The sequence below is a fragment of the Orcinus orca genome, chromosome 3 (assembly GCF_937001465.1).
Source record: "Orcinus orca chromosome 3, mOrcOrc1.1, whole genome shotgun sequence".
In the NCBI taxonomy this organism is placed as follows: Eukaryota; Metazoa; Chordata; class Mammalia; order Artiodactyla; family Delphinidae; genus Orcinus; species Orcinus orca.
The window spans coordinates 122536935-122558300 of record NC_064561.1 but is presented as its reverse complement, the minus strand read 5'-3'; the positions used below and the strand labels follow the sequence as shown (position 1 = coordinate 122558300).

The following is a 21366-nucleotide window of genomic DNA, read 5'->3' as shown; positions in this document are numbered from 1 at the left end:
CCAATTTTGTAAAAACATCGTATATATTTTACAAAATAACTTATTGGCACAATTCAAAAGTGTCAAAAAAAGGTAAGTTTGAGAAACAGAATGGAGGAGACTAAGAAGAAATAATGAAATGCAATGTGGGATCCTGGATGGGATCCTAGAACAGAAAAGGGACACTGGTGAAAACTGAGATCTGTAGTTTAGTTAGTAGCATTATATCAATGTTAATTTCCTGATTTTGATAATTATATTACGGTTATGTAAGATGTTAACATGAAGACAAGCTGGATGAGGGTATATGAGGATTCCCTGTACAGTTTTTGCAATTTTTCTGTAAGTCTAAAATCAGTTTTAAATGAAAAGTTAAAAAATTTTCTGAAGTGTACAGAAAAAACTTCATCAACCACAATGAAAGGACAAAATCAAACAATCAGTTAAGCTATTAATTTAACAATCCATTTCTATCCTTAAAAAGAAAGCTCTTTCCATTTCTTCTTTTGTGGAATGATTTTCCAGGTTCAGATTTTCTGAGTAAACCATGCACCGATTCACCTGCCCTAACTGAATTATAGATTTTTAAACCATCTACCAATTTTTCTGCTACAGATGTTAGTTTTATTTAAATGGACTCTACAATCTGACAACAAAAATCTTACTGAACTAATTTAAACACTTGATACATGCAAATATCAAACCTCTTAAAAATTAAAGAGCAGGGCTTCCCTGGTGGCGCAGTGGTTGAGAGTCCGCCTGCCGATGCAGGGGACGCGGGTTCGTACCCCGGTCCAGGAGGATCGCACATGCCGCGGAGCGGCTGGGCCTGTGAGCCATGGCCGCTGAGCCTGCGCGTCCGGAGCCTGTGCTCCGCGACAGGAGAGGCCACGGCAGTGAGAGGCCCGCGTACCGCAAAAAAAAAAAAAAAAAAAAAAAAAATTAAAGAGCAGAAAAAATGATTTTGAATATTTCTAAAACACATTTGTTGAAAATTTCACAATTATAAAGTAAGATTACCATCTTTATAAAAGGAAAAAGAACAAAAATGAGAGTGCTTTATTTTTTATTTCTCTAGGTTTTATCTTACAATCTGTATGTAGCAAAGTCCATTAAGAATTTGAGAACTCAGCCTACATCACAATTATTTCAGTCATTATTTGTGTATTGTCCAAATGTTAGCCGCTAGCTGCATGTGACCATTTACATTTAAATTGCTCAGAATTAAAGTAAAAAATTCAGCTTCTCAGTCCCTTTGGGCACATTTCATATGCTCAACAGCCACACATGACTAGTGGCTACCATACTGGACAGCAAAGATACAGAACTTTTCATCATCACAGAAAGTTCTACTGGACAGTACTGTCCTAGATGATCTCTACATTTCCGTTTTTTTCCCCAATTCTTTGCATTATGGGCTGAACTGTGTCTGCTCACGAATGAATGTGTTAAAATACTAACCCCCAGTACCTCAAGATATAGAGTATATTTGAAGACAGGGTCTTAAAAGAGGTAATTAAGTTAAATGGGGTAATTAGGGTGATCCCTGATCCAATATGACTGGTGTCCTTATAAGAAGATGAATTAGAACACAGACATGCACTGAGGAAGGTCATGTGAAGACACTGGAAGAAAGCATCTGCAAGCCAAGGAGAGGTCTCAGGAGAAACAATCCTGTCAACACCTTGATCTTCAGACTTCCAGCCTACAGAAAATAAAAGTCTATTTTTTAAGCCACCCAGACTGTGGTATATGTTAGGGCAGCCCTAGCAAACTAATACTACCTATAACTTAAAAAAACCCCACTATATATCTGTAATATTGCGATTTATAATAAACATACATTTTGGTCTTTGTCCATGGTTCCTAGTTCAATAGTTCCCCAAACCCTTAGACTTTCCTAAGCAATAGAGCAATGGGAGCATCTTTTTTATAATATTTGGTCTTTTGTCCTTAGTTCCTGAAACTGATCCAGAACCATAAAGGTGAAATGTGTCTTGTTATTCATAATAAGCCCTGTTCAGCCACAAGTAAGTTTATGTTAATGAGGTGACTTTGGGAAACCCTTAAAGATGGGGCGACTGGCTGCCAAGGAAACCAACCATGAGAACAGAGTTGGAACTTTCAGTCCCAATCCCTGATTTCCAGGGAGGGAAGAGGGGCTGCAGACTGAATCAATGACTAATGGCCAATGAGTTAATCAATTATGTCTACATAATGGAGCCTCCATAAAAACCCAAAAGGATGAGGTTTGGAGAGCTTCCATGTCAGTGAACCAGAATGCATTCACATACCACTGTGCTGGGCCCCAAACTCCACAGTGACAGAAGTTCCAGGGATCCTTGGGTGAGGGAAGAGGCCACCACTGTGGAAAAGCCACAAAGCATGGTCAGGATTCTTTTCCTCTTTGGAAACAAAGCCTTAAATCACTGGGAGAAGGGGAGAAAATCTTGTTACCCCCACCCTCCCAGACACAGATGAAGACCTGTGATGGCTAGGGGAAAAGTAGGGAATAAAACTCTATAACCCTGTGAAAATAACAAAAAACAGTCCTAGACTACTAGAGGTCCTAGACCATTAGAGGTCTCCAACCTTGGGGGATGGGGCAGGAAACTCCTGCATAAGACTGTTAGATTTACAAGGTTGAATTTGTCTGCTACTTGGAGGGGTACAGGATCACTAAGAGAACCCCACCCTGATACCCCAGGACACAGGGCCTGCCCAAGATTGAGGCTGGACAAGGACAATAGAGAAACCTACCCTATCCCCTACCACCAAGCTGATAGCAGCCTTCTACTGGGGGGAGGTCAAGAGACAGACCCCCTCTGAGGCAAAGGTACATAGAAAAGACCAAAAGCTGAGGGTGGAGCAGAAACAGTAAGGAAACCTTCCAGCAACCCAAACCCAACTCTAAGCACATGGTAATGCTAGACATGTTTAAAGCCTGTGATGTACTCATGGTAACCACAGCAACAACAAATTCCAAATCCAGGTCAACCCCTGAATAAACCAGCTTAACCTTCACACTAACAACCTAGCAGAAGAGTCAGGCCCATCTCCAGGAGTAAATACTATTTATCTTTATTGAATGCCTTACTTTTGGCATTCAATAAAAAATTATAAGACATACCAAAAAGCAAGGGAAAAAACCTACTGCCAAGAGAGAAAGCAGTCAACAGAGTCACACCCATAGATGACCACAAAGTAGTATTTATCAAACAAGGAATGTAAAATAGCTATGCTAAAGGTTTTAATGGAAAAGGAGGACACCCTGTATCATCAGATGTTGAATTTCAACAGAGATGGAAACTATAAGAGTCAAATGGAAATGCTAGAGGTAAAGAACATGATAATATAGATGAACAATTCTTCTGACAGGCTCATCAGTAAACGTGACATGGCTGCATAAAAGTCAGTGAACTTGAAACTAAATAGAAATTAGCCAAACTGAAACACAAACAGAAAAAAGAATGAAAAAAAAGAAACAAGGTATTCAAGATGTGGGGCAATATCAAACTGTTCAACAAATGTGTAGCTGGAATCCCAAAAGGAGAAGAGAAAAAAAGGCAGAAGAAATATTTTGAAGAGAATCTGGCTAAGAATTTTCAAAAAATAATAAAAGACATTAAACCTCAGATCCAAAAAACTCAAAAACATATTACATATAGAGGAACAAAAGTAACAATTACAGTAGGTTTCTGATCACAAACTAAGTAATTCAAAAGACAATGGAGTGACAGTCATGAAAGAAAACAATTCTCAGCTCAGAATTCTACACGTAACAAAAATACCTCTCTAAATGAAAGTGAAATAGAGTTTTTCAGACAAACAATAGATGAGAGAATTCATTCACAGCAGACATACACTATAAGAAATATTAAAGAAAGTTCTTCAGGTGAAAGACTATGATACAAGAGCAAAACCTGGATCTCCAAGGAAGACAGGAAAGACAGGAAAATATCTGAAAATGATTAAAATGAAGATAGTTATAAATGGTCTAAGACAATCCAAAGGAGAAAAAATAGTCTTTTAAACAAATGGTGCTGAAACAACTGGATAACCACATACAAAAGGAAAAACAAAGAATCTTGACTCATATCTCATATTCAATACAAAAATTAACTCAAAATATAAAACTATAAACTTCTAGAAGAAACCATAGGAAAAAATGTTTGTCTCCCTCAGTTAGGCAAAGGTTTCTTAGATACACCACCAAAAGGATGATCCATTTTAAAAAACTGAGAAAAGGGATTTTATAAAAATTGAAACATTCTCTTTGAAAGACACTATTTAAAAATGAAAAGAGATTCTGGAATGCAAGAGTGGATCAACAAAGCAAAAATCAATATAGCATACCACATTAACAGAATGAAGGGGAAAAAAACCATGTGATCATCTCAATTGATGTAAAAAAGGCACTTGACAAATTTCAACATCCTTTTGTGATTTTTCAAAACACTCAATAAACTAGGAATAGAAAGAAACTACCTAACATAATAAAGGCCATGTAAGAAAAGCACATAGCTAATATCAGATTCAAAGGTGAAAGACAGAAGCCTTTTCCTTTAAGACCAGAAATAAGAGAAGGATGACTATTTCATCATTTTAAATTCAATATGATACAGGAAGTCCCAGCCAGAGGAATTAGGCAAGAACAATAAATAAAAGGCATTTAAATTGGAAAGGAAGAAGTGAAATTCTCTCTGTTGCAGATGACATGATCTTATATGTGGATAACCCTAAAGATTCCACAAAAAAGCTGTTAGAACTAACAAATGAATTCAGCAAAGATGCAGGATACAAAACTCAGCACACAAAAACTAGCTGTGATTCTATATACACTGAACAATCTGCAAAGGAAATTAAGAAAACAATTCTGTTCACAATAGTATTAAATAGAATAAACTACTTAGGAATAAACTTAACCAAGAAGGTGAAAGACTCGGACAATGAAAACTATAAAATGTTACTGAATGAAATTAAAGAAGACACAAATAAACAGAAAGACATACCATGTAGATGGACTGGAAGATTTAATATTGTGAAGATGTCAATACAACCCAAAGTGATCTACAAATTCAATGTAATCCCTATCAAAATCCCAACAGTACTTTTTGGAGAAACAGAAAAATCCATCCTAAAATTCATATGGCACCTCAAGGAACTCTGAACAGATAAAACAATCTTGAAAAAGAAGAACAAAGTTAGAGGTCTCACATTTCCTGATTTCAAATGTATTATAAAGCTACGGTAATCAAAATAATGTGGTATTGGCATAAAGGCAGACATATAGACCAAAGGAAGAGAGAGTCCAGAAATAAACCCTCACATATGTGGTCAAATGATTTTCACATACATGGTTGCCATGGCCATTCAATGAGGAAATGACAGTTTTTTTCAACAAATGGTGCTGGGAAAACTGGATATCCACATGCAAAAGAATGAACTTAGTTCTGTGTCTCACACCATATGCAAAAATTAACTAAAAATGGATCAAGCATAAAAGCAAAAACTATAAAACCCTTAAGAAGAAAACATATGTGAAAAGCTCCATGACATTGGACTTCTGATGATTTCTTGGATATATCACAGAAAGCACAGGTAATAAAAGAAAAAAATAGATACAGCTGGAGTATGGCAAAATTTAAAACTTCTGTGCATCAAAGGATACAATCAAGAGAGTTAAAAGGCAACCCACAAATTGGAAAAGATATTTGCAAATCATATATCCAGAATATATGAAGAATTCCTACAACTCAACAACAACAAAAAACAAGCAGCCTGGGCTTCCCTGGTGGCGCAGTGGTTGAGAGTCCGCCTGCCGATGCAGGGGACACAGGTTCATGCCCCGGTCCAGGAAGATCCCACATGCTGCGGAGCGGCTGGGCCCGTGAGCCATGGCTGCTGGGCCTGTGCGTCCGGAGCCTGTGCTCTGCAATGGAAGAGGCCACAACAGTGAGAGGCCCGTGTACCGCTAAAAAACAAAAAAAAGAATCCACCTGCCAATGCAGAGGACACGGGTTCGAGCCCTGGTCCAGGAAGATCCCACATGTCGCAGAGCAAATAAGCCCGGGCACCACAGCTACTTAGCCTGCGTGCTGCAACTACTGAAGCCCACGTGCCTAGAGCCCGCACTTTGCAACAAGAGAAGCCACTGCAATGAGAAGCCCGCACACTGCTATGAAGAGTAGCTCTCGCTCGCCGCAACTAGAGAAAGCCCGCGCACAGCAATGAAGACCCAACATAGCCAAATCAAACAAACAAACAAAAACTTTAAAAAAAAAAAAAAAGGAAGGAAATTCTTATACATACTACGACATGGAGAAACCCAGAGGACATTATGCTAAGTGAAATAAATTAGTCACAAAAAGACAAACACCATATGATTCCACCTATGTAAGTTAGCTAGAGTAGTCAGATTCGTAGAGACAAAAAGTAGCAGGGTAGTTTCCAGGTGCTAGGGGGAAAAGAAGAATGGAGAATTTTTGTTTAAAGGGTATATAATGTGTCAGTTTTGCAAGATGGAAGAGTTCTATAGATTGGTTCCACAACAACGTGAATATACTTAACAGTATTGAACTGTACACTTAAAAATGGTTAAGATGGGGCTTCCCTGGTGGCGCAGTGGTTTAGAGTCTGCCTGCCGATGCAGGGGACACGGGTTCGTGCCCCGGTCTGGGAAGATCCCACATGCCGTGGAGCAGCTAGGCCCGTGAGCCATGGCCGCTGAACCTGCGTGTCTGGAGCCTGTGCTCCACAACGGGAGAGGCCACAACAGTGAGAGGCCCGTGTACCACAAAAAAAAAAAAAAAAAAAAAAAAAAAAAAATGGTTAAGATGATAAATTTTATGTTATATATATTTTACCCCAGTTTTTTTAAAAAGGAAAAAAAGGGCTACATACTGTATGATTCCATTCTTTCTTTAATGTATGATTCCATTTATATGACATTAGGGAAAAGCCAAAACTATAGCGACAGAAAACAGATCACTGGTTGCTAGGAGCTGGGGGTAATGGGGAGAGGCTGACTACAAAAGAGCAGGAGAGAATTTTGGGGGGTGATTGAACCCTTCTTTACCTTGATTGTGTTGATGTGTACACAACTGTACAAATTTGTCAAACCTCATAAAACTGTACAGTAGAAAAGGTGAATTTTACTATACATAAATTATACTTCAAATAAAAATATCACACAGCTAAAAGAAAAAAAAGTCTATCGAAGCACTCCTAGATACTCTTTCTATGACTTGTAGGATTCCAAATAATAGGAGCTCTGGAAAGTCAGGTCTTCTTAAAATGGGTAGAATGGTCTCTAAGCTGCTCCACTCATGTATTTGTTGGCATAGGAAGAGACTGGGTGGGCAGGAAACAGAACAGCTGTGACACATAATAAGAGAGTTGAAAATTAAAAGGAAGGAGATGAGGGCAACTGGAGATGGTGATAAGAAGTAGATAGGAGAAATAGGATTAGAGAGGCAGAGATATACACAAAGGAAAGGAATGGGACATAGACAAGGTATAATTAAGATTGATTTGGGCAGGAAAAAATTAAAACAATGCCTCTGGAACAGGAAAGAAAAAGATGAACAAAGTTTTGATATACTATAGCTTGTTTACTTCATATCCCTGAACATGTTTTGAACCTCTAATGTATTAAGTAGTGATGTCTGGCCACAGATAAGCTGATCAATGGATTCCCATTAACCTTTTTCTTATTTCCTCTGCAGAGCCCAAAGTACTTGCTGATTGCACTAAAAAACAAATGTTGAAAAAACTGTCATATCAAATACTTTTTCGCATATTGCACAAGAGTACAGTAAACCATAACAATTTGAGACTTAATAGTGCCGAAATGAATACTACAGCAGAGCAGTTCAATGCTAAGTTTTTGTTTCTGCATTTTTTTATACTTGGTTCCAAGGTAAATAAATATGTGTTGTTAAGGCTATTTTGCCATATCAACCAAAATTTCATCTTTGTTGGTAAATCTGAATCTTTCAGAACATTCTTGCTACCTGTACTTAATGAGCTGCTCCTCTAATAATCTGTCTTTCTACAGCACAACTTAGGAAATAAAATGTTTTTGATTTTGGTCAATCTGCCCTGTTTTCTCTCTACAGCTTCTTTATATATTCCTTTCACCATCCAGTATATTAGAATACCTTCCACAATTTCGGTTTATAATGAATTCTAGAGTGCCCTGAAGGAAGTTCCACATGTGAGCTATCTCAGACGTGTTCAGCCCTTACATATAATGTTAAATACTTGGCACACTTTCGCAAGTTTGCAAAAACAATGTTCCTTGCTTTAGTCTACAACTCTAAGGTATCACGTTCCTGATTTTTAGCGGTAATGAATACCTTGGGATTAATTCTGATACCAACATTTTAAGTTAGCATTTTACATTTCAGAACACTTGTTTTTTAAAAAAAATATTGGGGTTCTCTGGCTACTAACTTGGTCCTTTTTTACAGGTACAGTTTTGATAGTTTCACATTAACTGTTTGCAAAGAAATTGCTTAGCTGGAGACACTGGTGAGTCAGAAGATATACTGAAATACAACTATGATCTCATGTCTGAATGCTGGAATAAAGGGCAAAATAATTCTTTATTCTTGTGACTGTTTGGTAGTTTCCCTTCAAAAAGGACCAGCTGATTTCCTGTTGGCTTGAGATCTAGAAGTCAGATGAAGGAGTTCAAAACACTCCAAAAACATCATTTGAAAGGTTCCTTAAACTGGAATTTTACTGTTTTCCTTCATCTAATGTCAGAGTTCTGCAAGAAAGTAGTAAACTTCATTAAATTAGTTACATAAAATCTAGAAGAAAAAGTACTTCAAAAGTACCATCTAACAAATAGACTGTCTAACAAAATAAGAATCTAATGCACTTATTTAACCTGTGGAGTGAATCCTCTATGTGAATGGTCAGTTGTAGTATTGAAGAAAGATGCCTCTCTCCCATGCCTCCAGGACCCAGGATCCACCATCAGAGTCTCTGGAATGGTAGCCCCTTGTATTGATATATATTTCCTAATAAGCATGTTAATTATGTAGAACTGTGAAAAATATCCAGATAAGCTTTTAAAAGAGGATTTAAGATTAGGTTGCAATAGGCTTACTTCTTGACATTAATCTTGGTAGTGAGGTCACTCCCTAACTATGAAAGTAAGAGGGCTGATGTGAGCATCCCACAATACTGCCTTGTCTCAGGACCTGCCTGTTGGTTTCTCTCCTCACTCCCTCTCCACACCTGTGGATGCAGTTGCAGCCACCATGGCGTTCAACCTGTTTGTGTGCCACTTCTGGGCTAGGTGCTCTCATGCCCACCTACTGGCCCCAAGCTAGTGCCACTGAGAAACTAAGGCCTTCTTCAACAGTTGGATCGAAATTTGTTTTCCTTAATACAATGTAAGCTATTCTTTTAGAGCAAATAAATACCTCTTAAATGAAAACAGTAATTTTGCATTGTGTATAAACGGTATTTAAAGAACCTAGTATACTAAGAATTTTTCTACTAGATATGGCTGAAAGCCCCAATTTGCCTAAATCCTTAACAAGGTGCCTCTCAAAGCTGACTGGAATTTTGGCAACTTCCTTCCTTATCTTTATACTTATCCTTGGGGCCTTCTTATCAGATGTTCCCTTTGCTCTGTTCCTTACCCTCCTGTTGGCACCTGCTTCTAAAAGCTGCCTCCTCTGACCATTGCTTTCAAGTTTGCCTTGATAATGTCCCAAATTTTACTTTCCTTCCCTGCCTCACAATCCATTATCTTTGCACAGAGCCTGGTGTGTCTGGATTAACATACAATATAGAAAGTGATCGCTAATGGTAAACAGATGAAGATACGTTTGCCAATAAAGTTTTAAAGACAGCCCTGTTGTGAACTGGAAATCACATGGTTATAATTGGGAAACACAGTTTTTAGAAGTGAAATGGAATTTAAGTATTAAAGCTTTTAATAAACAGTGGTTTGGAAGAAAATCTCAGAGACAGGAGTAAAGTAGTTTTTAAAGAAACACTGTATCACTAATGTTATTGACAGCCCCAAAAGATGATACTGGGTTGAAAAACTGGACATAGGGCTTCCCTGGTGGCGCAGTGGTTGAGAATCCGCCTGCCGATGCAGGGGACACGGGTTCGTGCCCCGGTCCGGGAAGTTCCCACATGCTGCGGAGCGGCTGGGCCCGTGGGCCATGGCCGCTGAGCCTGCGCTCTGCAACGGGAGAGGCCACAACAGTGAGAGGCCCACGTACCGCAAAAAACAAACAAACAAACAAACAAAAAACTGGACTTAAGTTATAGAATCAGAAAGTGAGTTGAAGAGTTGGACTCTGCATATGATGAAATTATAGGAACATCTTAAACCATTTATTTTACATATATTACGTATGTACAAAAGAGTTACATAGATATATTAATATCTATGTTTAAATATACGTGAAAGAGCTGTTATAGTCAGTTTAATTGACAATGTTTTTTCTTGGTAGTATATAAATAATAGTGTGTCTTATCAAAGGCATCTGGAATCAGATAAACTACAGAATTTTCCTTAGTTCTGGTAAAGAAACTGAAATACCACTGACTTTTCTGAGGAAGTTATGAAATTAATCTGAAGCAAATTACTTCCAAATGTATAATGCATGTCTGTATCAGTCTATAAATAGAAATTTCTAAGTTGTGAAGAATTCTGTTAAAAGTACACATTAAGCAAGAACCAACTGTGAAACAGTGATTAAAAGTATAGGCTCAGATACACTGAAAACTAATACAATGTTGTATGTCAGTTGTATCTCAATTTAAAAAAGGCACAGGCTCATCTGTTGTTGATATGGTTCAAATCATGGCTCTGGCCATTTGCTAGTTATAGGACTTCGGGGATGTTATCTAACCTCACGGGGTCTCAGCTTCCTCATCTGTAAAATGAGGATTAATACTAACTCTCCTCATTAATTTTGAGGAATAAACAGCCCAAATAAAAGTACCCTTGAAGAAAGCACCTAACCATCATATGTTAGTGCCTTTTGTACATGTACAGTCAATAAAGAATCCTGAAAGAATCTTCAGTGAGCTATAAAGCTAAAGAGATTTACATTAAATATTTTAAGGGAGATATTTTTGACTAGTGATGTAAATAACTTAAGCAGAGATAATTCAAGTGAAACCACATCAGGTGTGCACTCCATGATTTCTGCTGTCACCCTTAGGTAAAATAGATGTATTATTTATAAGTTTAAACCTTTGGTGTAGACCTCAGAATAAATTTATCAAGCTAATGAAGGAGTGAGAAAATAAGTTAACAAATATGATTCTCATGAAGTGGTAAGGTTGCTTTCTGATTGTGAGGGGTGAGAAGAGAAGGTGAAATCTGAATTTGAACTATGCTATGTTTACCTCATAAAAACATAATGCACTTTGATGCAGAGTTTCCCATTTGACTTTAGAGGACACAAAAAGTCTAGCCCTAGGCCTGTTTTTATTCACTAAAATGGAGGGACCCATAAACCCCCTAAAAAGAGGCCCTTAGAAATCCCCTACCACCCATAACTGTGCTCCTAGCAGTAATGGAAGCATATCTATGTGCTAGAGTAGCTTTCACTGGAGATGGCTTCATACTATAGTATCTGCTAACATCTGCACACGGCCTGCCTGGCACAGTAATGTCTGTGGTCTCTGCCATGTGCCTTAAAGTACCTGTGGTCAAGGAATGGAGATACAAGGTGAAGGGACCACGGAGGTCCCAATTTCATTTTCCCTTTTTACTCTCACTGCAACTCCCTACCTCTTTGACCTCTAAAACCTTTAAAGAGATTCCCTTTGAAAACGTAAAGCAGCCTATTCTCTTTAAAGTAAAGTAGGCGTGGATACCAACTTCTTGCTCAAAGATATTTATTTGTGAAAGGCTCAAACTACTTTAGAGGTGTTTAAAATATTTTAATGTCAATCATACTTCCCCTACCATCAGTGAATTTGAGAGGGTTGGATGCTGGATGTAAGGGAAGGGAGGAAAAGCTATTTAGTGGGCCTACTGCTAGTTCATAAATGAGAAAAGAAAAGAATTTACTCAAGGTCATACTGTGAATTGTGCATCTACTGCCTTTAGGCAAGTCAATAATTGTGTTGATTTCCCTCTTATAAAAACTGGTCAGTGACTAAAAACTTTCTTTGGAAACCTATTCAGAGAACGATGTTAGATTATCCTATTGGGGAGATGTCTTCAGGGAAACAACCTTAAATACTAAGAATTACGTTCCTCTTATCTCTTATGAATATACATCTATCTTTTACAAAGAGTGAGATCAATTAATATTGAGGCTGTTCTTTTATTTACAGGGTAATAGCATTATAATCATCATACTTTATTCAAGACAGAAATGAATATTTTTATCTGTCTATCCATAATTTGATAGAGTTTTAGAGGCTAAGATGTCTCTGTTTCCTTGCAAAGTAGGTCACTTAAAGAAAATCCATGCTAAAAATTGTTCAGCACAATATTTAGTATTGTTGGGGAAAAACAAGATAAATAAAATAGAAATCTCGCTCAGTACTAGCAGAATGGAAAAGATGCTATTAGCAGAGATTTTGCAAGAGCTAAAATTGAGTAGAAATATATGGATAATTTTACAGTAAAATCTGTTTTCCAATTTCTTGTCATGAAAACTTTTCATTTTTTTAGAAACCAATTGTAATAAATAATTTAATTGACCATTACTTAACACTCAGAATCAGAGAACTTTTGCATTTCAGTTTAAATTTGTTTTTAAAGGTAAGGCCAGAGTCAAAAGACATAACTTCAAATTATTTGAAAGTTTGAGTTGTAGAATGAACAAAATTTTACTTGCAACTATTATTGTTTTTTAGTTGAGGCAGATCATCATTACTAACTTCTTTTATTTAATGTATATGTGAGCTATGTAAATAATATGCAAAGATAAAGGCCCTGACCAGAAGTATTATGCAAACGAATTTTAAAAAGGGGGAGATGATAGGTGAATATACCTCAGAATTAATAATAGCTTAGTCTACTACTGATTGATTGGCTATTAACAAGACAGGCTTTTTTGTTTTTCCCTCTAAAGCCTGCCTGCTCAGCCTGGATGGAAGCCAAAGTAACTCCAAGAACCAACTTTATTGGCCAAGTTGATGAAGACTGGCTATACTCCAACTGCAGATTAGTTCTGCAAGAGTCACCACTTTAGCAATAGAAAGATGATACAACTAAAATCACTGTCAGCAGGATACTGCTTTGTGTTGTTTTTCTAGTAACAGTGACAGATTTGAACATAACCATCCCACAAATTTAAGTTTCCCTTTTGCTCTAACACCTCTTCTGTAATCTGTGACTTGGAAAGAGTTTTTGTTTGTGTGAAGCTATCACATATGATGTCAAGATCAGTGATGTGGGCTTCATTTACACCAAGCTTAAGCAACTGAATTAACTAACTCAACTATTGAATCCAAATGCTGTAATGGATGGGGGCTTTCTGCCTTCTATATAGCAGCAACAGAGCTAAAACTTGAATTAAGATTCCTGCCTTAAGGTTTTTCCAACTAAACCATAAAGCATTTTTTCACATGTGCTCCTCTGCTCTATTATTTATCACAATAGGCTACACGCAATCATATGTAAGGGTGTTGAGAATGCCATGCAGGTGACTACTTTTCAACTAGCTTAGAATGTGGATTAATAAAAATAATTATCAGATTATACTAATTTAAACAGATTAAGTTTGGATCAAACAGATTTAAGTTATTGCTCCAAAGGTCTTTGACATCATAGCAAAATTTGCAAAACATATTTTGAAATGGAGAATGGTTACAAGTATGGATTGACTAATAAAGCAGGATCTCTATACTTCTTTTTGAGGATATGAAAACAATAGACATCCATATCACTAAATAACTCAAAATCAAAAGACTTTATATTATAGAGATGGATGACTTGTTTTATTTACATTTACATGTAAAAGTAAATAATTTTATAAAACATATAAATGTGAATATCTGCATAATTACTTTAAGGGCCTTCTATTACTTTTTGCTATGCTGTTTTCTACAAATGAGTGCAGAGTCTGCTAAATCTAGGCTCTTCGCACTAAAATATGCTTTGAGGTTTATTTGGTTTATTAACAGCCTTTGGAAAATAACCCCAAATAACTATATATCCCAAGCTTCAGAGGAGCTTCTATCATATATATTAGTTTGCCCATATTAGTGAAGTCCTTATGTAAATATTTTATGAGCTTGTAATGACTGATTTTTTTTTTGCCTTTCAATTAATTAAATCTCTATGATTGTTACTGATTTATAAAAAACAAGTTAAAGGCTTATGAGCCCAGGGTCACTGCAGCATTATTCACAATAGCCAAAATATGGAAACAACCTAAGTGTTCATCAATAGAGGAATAAAGAATGAAATATTATTCAGCCACCAGAAAGAAGTACATCCTGCCAGTTGCAACAACATTGGATGGGCCTTAAGGGCGTTCATGCTAAGTGAAATAAGTCAAACAGAGAAAGGCAAATACTATATGACAGCAGTCCCCAACCTTTTTGGCACCAGGGACCAGTTTCATGGAAGACAATTTTTCCACGGAAGGTGGGTGGGGGGCGGGGGCGGTGGTGGTTCAGGCGGAAACGCAAGCGATGGGGAGCGACGGGGAGCAGCAGATGAAGCTTTGCTCGCTCACCCGCCCACCGCGCACCTCCTGCTGTGCGGCCCAGCTCCTAAGAGGCGGAAGACCAGTAGTGGTCCAAGGTCCGGGGGTTGGGGACCCCTGCTATATTCTATCACTTATACGTGGAATCTAAAAAAGCCAAACGCAAGAAACAGAGACCACAATGGCAGTTACCAGGGGATGGGGTTGGGGAAAAGGAATCGAGATGTTGGTCAAAGAGTGCAAACTTCCAGTAGTAGACGCATAAGTTCTGGGGATCTAATGTACAGCAAAGTGATTACAGTTAATAATACTGTATTATATACTTGAAAGTTGCTAAGAGTAGATCTTAAATGTTCTCACCACAAAAAAAAGAAATGGTAATTATGTAACCTGACACAGGTGTTAGCTAACACAATCATCTGCAACATATAAATGCACCAAATCAACACACATTGTACACCTTAAACTTATACAATACAGCAATTATATCTCAAGCTGGAAAAAAAATACTTAGGAGAAAGTCTATGCAAATATAGATCTGGAAAGCTAGCTTCCATGCTGAGTTTTTCAAGAATTATATTAAAATGACATGACTTGTGGCAGCTAACTTCATAGGCAACTTAAAAATGTTAATCTTTTGAGAGTATAAATACTCTTTCAGATGCATTTTTGTAAAACTGAACAGAGAAATTCAAGAAGGAAGACAAGCCTATTTTAGATTCCATTTACTGATACCACTTATCACTAAATAGATGTATATATTTTTCTCTTCCTCAAAGGAATTTCTACCCTAATTGTAGAAAAAAAATTCTAATACATAAGGAACAATTAATCAGTCACTTGAGTCAACAAATGTTTTTTGCACACCTACTATGTGTCAAGCACTCTACCAGACAATGTGAATTTAAGGATAAATAATCATGGCTATTGTTCTCAAATGGTTTACAAGCTCGTGGAGTAGAAACACCTTTATCTTTTGTATTTCCTTGCTCTCAGAGCTGCAGAGTGAAAAAACCCTCTCTTTTTTCCCATCCCAGTTTTCCTCTACAGATTCCTTCCATTGTCACTACCAAGATCTCAGATAAGGGCACTAAACACCCAAGGGCTTCAAGGCGAAGGCAGGCACCCCTCCCTCTGCCTGGATTGCTCCTCCCCCAGTCTTCTAGGTGGTTTCTATTCTCTGGAAGATGACTGATAAGTGAGCCCTCAAGGAGGCCTCCTCTTCTGATCTAGACAGACTACTACCTGCCCTCTCCCTCTCCCTTTAATCTCCTCTTACTTGATACTTTTCATAACAGTAATTATACAGTCATTTATTTCTTTTTCTTGCACCCCCTCCTTAAGTTTAAACACCATGAGAACAGAGATGTCTGCCTTGTGCACTGATGTATTCACAGTACCTGGCACTCAAATATGTCAAAAAGAGTATAAAGGGAAGCATGAGATCAGAGAGTGTTAAAGTAGCTATGAAGACAGCTGGGGCTCTCTGGGGCTTGCAGAGCACTCCATGAATCACTACCTCTGCATCATCATCATCACCACCAAATATATGTTCCACTGCCTCACAAAGCTCCTTGAGGGCAATCTTAGTCCCTTTGTCCTGGCACACAGACATGCTCAATAAATGATTTTGAACGAATGAGTATTAAAAAGGACCTATACATGGATAACTTCCAGAAACAGCTGGTCATGTTTATTTTGACCACGCTTTTGCATGTGGCTCATGGTAATTTTTACATATATAATGGGTTAGCTAAATGATTTCTAATCCATGTGATTATATATGTGTATATAATATATATACATATAAAAACACTCCACAAAGATAATTGTGCTTTCCAGGTGCTCCTCACCTCTGGACACATCTTTAGAATCACTGATTTATAGTAGAGCTACTTTTAACCTCTTTACCTTCAAATAAAATTTAGAATCTAATTTTGAACTATTCAGGGCCTATGACCATATTTTGTAGAATACCTCTGAAGCTATTTGCAAGTTTCAACTTGCTGCTCCTAAGAAATGACGTTTGCTATGAGACCCTCTCTAGATGCTATTAAGTTGCCATATCCTTGCACGCAAATCTGAGAACTCTTAGGACAAGTGTTCCAAATGTTTGTTCATGCCATGATGGTTTTGGAAACATAAAGGTGAGCTCTAAGCAGTATTAAAACTATTAGCCAGCTACTTAGTAAACACCCAGATTGTATTCTTAACTATATTACTAGATCAATAGACTAAAGAGCAAAGAAAGTGTATAATGTGTAAGTTTACTATGACACTAATATAAATTACCTAAATCTAAGATTCCCTAATGATTTTCCTTTGCTTGCAGCTATATAATCAAGAATACTATGACTATACACATATACAAGCACACATGATAAACTATTAAAATATTTGTCAGTGTAAATAACTCTAAAATCAATATGACCATGCTGACTTAACCAAAATATATAATACATTCTCAAATGAATTAAATGCCTACAGACCTACCACTTACTGGTGAATTTCAACCATATATTTAAAAACTATTGTGCCAAACAACAAATGAATTTTGTTAATTATCATCTTTTTCAACTTTGGTCTCCACGTGGGCTTAAAATTTATTCAGGATAAACTGGAAAAAGACTGGGGCAGAGAAGTAGAGGGTTAGAGTCAAATTCTAATTCTGAAATCTATAGATTTTAGAAAAATTCCCTAACCTCCTTACACCTCAGATTTTTTTTTTCCTGGAAAATGAAGAAATTGTATCTGTTCTTCTTCTCATGAGACAATTATAAAATAAAATGAGTAGAGATAAAACTATAAAAAAAGTAAAAAGTATATGTATATACTCATCTAAGGCCCTTTAATAAATAGACTTCCATACACACCATACCACCTAATCTTTAGAAGCACTAAGGATAGTGCACATAGCCTAGCATTCAGAGTTCTGAACTGAAATAAAGTATTATAAGGTGAAAATGGATAAGTAATAATAACCTATTGTATAGCACAAGGGAACTCTTCTCAATACTCTGTAATGACCTATATGGGAAAAGAATCTACAAGAGGCTGGATATATGTATATTTATAACTGATTCACTTTGCTGTACAGCAGAAACTAACACAACATTGTAAATTGACTATACTCCAATAAAATTTTTAAAAAGCCAAACAAACACAAGATGATCTCTTAAGGAAGAAAATAAAGGAAGAAGAAACATAAAGATGATTTTTCCCTCAATTGGTATCACTGAACTTCAGTGAATTAAAAGCAAGAACTATTCTCCCCTCGCCTTTTTGGGCATAATGCTTTCTACAAATTAGTTTAGAAGTTGTATTAAACTGTGAGGTATGATTCACAGATGAGACATCAAACAACACTATTTGAAGTGTTAAATGCCTACACTATTATTTCCAGCTGTAGCAATATATTACTTATTAAATTTTTACATCTTTCTTTCTCAAAGGACAGCATATCCGACCTCACCATTTTCCATTGGTTAATACCATGTTTCAAAGTGAGCCACTACATAAAGCAAGTTTCTTTCAGTTTGCTGTTTATGATTTGATACTGCTAAAATCCATTCCCAAGTATAGAAGATTTACTTGTCATTATGGGCTTCAATCTATAAGTCTAGTTATTAGGTAGTATTATAGTTCAGAAATTCATCCCATTATAATAATCCAATCCAGGACATTACAATACTATGCTATCTCCTGTGCTAGCACTCTAATTTTAAATGAAAATTATTATCATTGAAAAGTAATAACTGATGGATCACACATTTTGAATCCACAGTGTCATCTGGAAGGAATTTAAATAATTTTAATTATGTGTGCACATAATGCAAAAGCATAAGACACTTCTTTTTCCTAATGTTCTGTTTAAAGACAGAGATGGCTAACTTGACTTATGTAGTATAATTTTTTATGTAGCACGGTAACATATCAAAGTTCTTAATGATTATAAACTCAGTACTAAATCTCATGCCCAGCAACAGAACACTGCAAGAGGATATCTTATTTCCTGGATTAAAGGCAGGATCACTTCAAGATAATCAAAAGACAGGACCTTATAAATCATTACTCACCCCCATCCCTCCGCTTTTACTTAATAGATGAAGAAACCAGCTCAGAGTGATTAAGTAATTTGCCTGAAAGAATACTACTGGTGGCATAGCCAGAAGAACCCAAGTTCACCTTTTTATTTTTGAGAGGTATATGATGGTAAGAACATCTTTTATTTTTAGAGACCAACAAAATAATCACAAAACCATTATATTATTCACATTTCCTCCCAGGAAATCATTCTCTCTAGAATTATGTCAGGCTCAGGATGTATTTTATAAACTGTTCCCATAATAAAATGGACACTGATACAAGATAGCCCTTCTAAGTTTTGAACATCAGAAAAAGAATACTGTTAAGGTAATGACTAATGTGGTTATATTTCTTCATTATTTCTGAAGCACATGTTCACCAACTTTAATATTTGCTTTCTATGATATAGACTGGTTAGAACACACATACTGTATTAGATGCTATCATATTTGAGGGGAAAAGAAAGCACTGTCTACTTTTTTTAATCAAAAGATAACTTCTCAGTGTTTCTGATGTTAAAAAAAATCAGTATGGGCAAGAGAAACCAGGTTCAGAATTATTCTTAAAGGAGTTTATTTTTATTAATGCTTACACATAAAATTTACAAATAATTTCATAATTATCCTCAAACTAGCTGTTTACACAGTGTTTTTCTCATTATTATGAGGTTAGAATTTCCAAGATATTATTCTCCCTGCAGTATTCAAACATATCAGCATTAAACTGGATAAAGAGGAAAACACTATGAACCAATGTATATGATTCATATCGGTAGTTGATATGAACATATGCATAAAATGCTTAAATGAGGGCAAATTATAAAATGTTGAAAAGAGGGATAAACCAAGTTAGCCAAAGAAAGGCCCCTCAACAGTCACCTCCCTATACAAGTTAAAGAAACTAATAATTTAAACAACATGAGTGAGTGAATTTTGTGGTATATGTGACCGTAGGGAGCAGTAGGATCTCTGGTAAAATGAAGCATACAAAGTTCAACTAAAGCCGTTAAATTTTTTTAAAGTGAGGCATTCAAAAAATATGGTATTCTGGTTTCAAATGCTTTCTTGATACTAACACACTTAACCCAGGACTATGTCCATTCCCATTTTTAAAGCATACAGAATAAGTTATAAAACACACATTTAAATAATATGGTAATTTAGAAAATATTTTCTAAATTATTTGTTTACAAATGCCAGATTATAAGGCTGACTCCAAAGATTCACTTTGAATTGATTTGTCTTTTGATACTATACACAGTGAAAACAAAGCAGCATAAAGTAGACATTTGATAGCAATTTAAAAACCTCACTCTGGGAGTCATTATCTGATAATTCACACACTATATCTAAGTTTGATTTGCAAAATCGGGCTGGTTGATTTATGTGGAAGAGAGTATGTTATACAATTACTTTCTAAAATATGTTATGAAAATGAAATTGTATAAATGAAATCAAATTCTGCAGGCTAATAATTTTTCTCTAGGCATGAATTTTAGCTAATATTTAAACATTTTTCCTTTATTTAATGAGGCAAATTTCCTTTATAACCCTTTTTGCTGTGATGTGAAGCAAGTGCTTATCAAATCTCTATTCCTATATTAATCCTATTTTTAATGAAAATGTTACTAAAATTTCACCTCTATCTAATTAATAACACAGAGTTTTACTCAAAACCCCAATTCTGGGCACCTCTCTATAACTTTTTCCCTTAAATTTTATCTATTTCATTGTATTTTTCATTTCCTATTCATTAGAAATTGATGAATTGGGTTACCCTTCATCTCTCTAAGACATATGAGTAATTAAATCTCAACTAAATAAAAGGGGAAAACAGACACTTTTACTTTAGCTTTTCTTTAATTATAATTGTATAAAAGCTCTTCGTTGAAAAAAAAATCAATGCAACATTCCATTCAGTTAAATTATTTACAAGGATGCTCAGTGATAAATCAAATACAACTTCATTATCTTACTTCCATTTTAATACACCTAATATCCATTTATAACTATAGGAAAGCACTTGTAAATTTTAAAATAAAATCTTATGGTTGTAGAAACTACCAACAAAGAGACAGTCAAGAGTTATAAATTCTACACTTTTCTTAGAAACATTTAAAACTTGCCTCACAACATCCCTGTGAGGTGGGGAGTTAAGTGTTGTCATATGACAACAAAAGAAATGGACCAAGAAATGAGTATCAGATTACATGTAGGAAAATAACTACATTAAAATCTTAATAGAAACAGCATCTATGAACCACTTCTACTTTGAAGTCCAGGAAAATTAGGTTGCTTATTTTTTTCACTATCTTTATCAGGAATAATAGCTATTTTGATTTTTAAGAAACAGAAAATTTTCTCCATCAAGGGCTTTTAAGACTTCTGAAAATTAAGTGGAGCAAGTATAATAACATTTTGCCAAAGGAATGAAACACAAGATGCCATGCCAAGTCATTTTTTTTTTCTGCTACTCAGAGATATTTTAAATGCTATCTAGGCATAGTGAGGAACTGATACATTTCAGTATCTTCCTTATAGGTACTAATTCTTTTGGCTCTTCAAAGTTAAATCTGTGAAGACTGGGTCTTTTTAAAGTGTCATGTTTCTTCCATGTCAGTTACTCTCTCTCCGTCAGGGTC

General features: G+C 36.0%; 1 protein-coding gene across 5 annotated transcripts in view; it reads right to left on the bottom strand.

The window, feature by feature from the left end:
• The window catches only part of HOMER1 (homer scaffold protein 1), a 608509-nt gene that overhangs the window by 34831 nt on the left and 552312 nt on the right, over positions 1–21366 (bottom strand). Inside the window, exons 6-7 of one of the 5 annotated variants that reach the window (XM_049707770.1) lie at positions 2274–2344; positions 1029–1684 (exon numbers count right to left, since the gene is read on the bottom strand). The exons of the other annotated variants lie outside the window; for them this stretch is intronic. Of the exons in view, the coding sequence (XP_049563727.1) occupies positions 1428–1684; positions 2274–2344 (328 nt within the window). The 3' untranslated portion in view covers positions 1029–1427. Of the gene's footprint in view, positions 1–1028; positions 1685–2273; positions 2345–21366 lie in introns of those variants that run through there. 5 annotated transcript variants of the gene reach the window in all.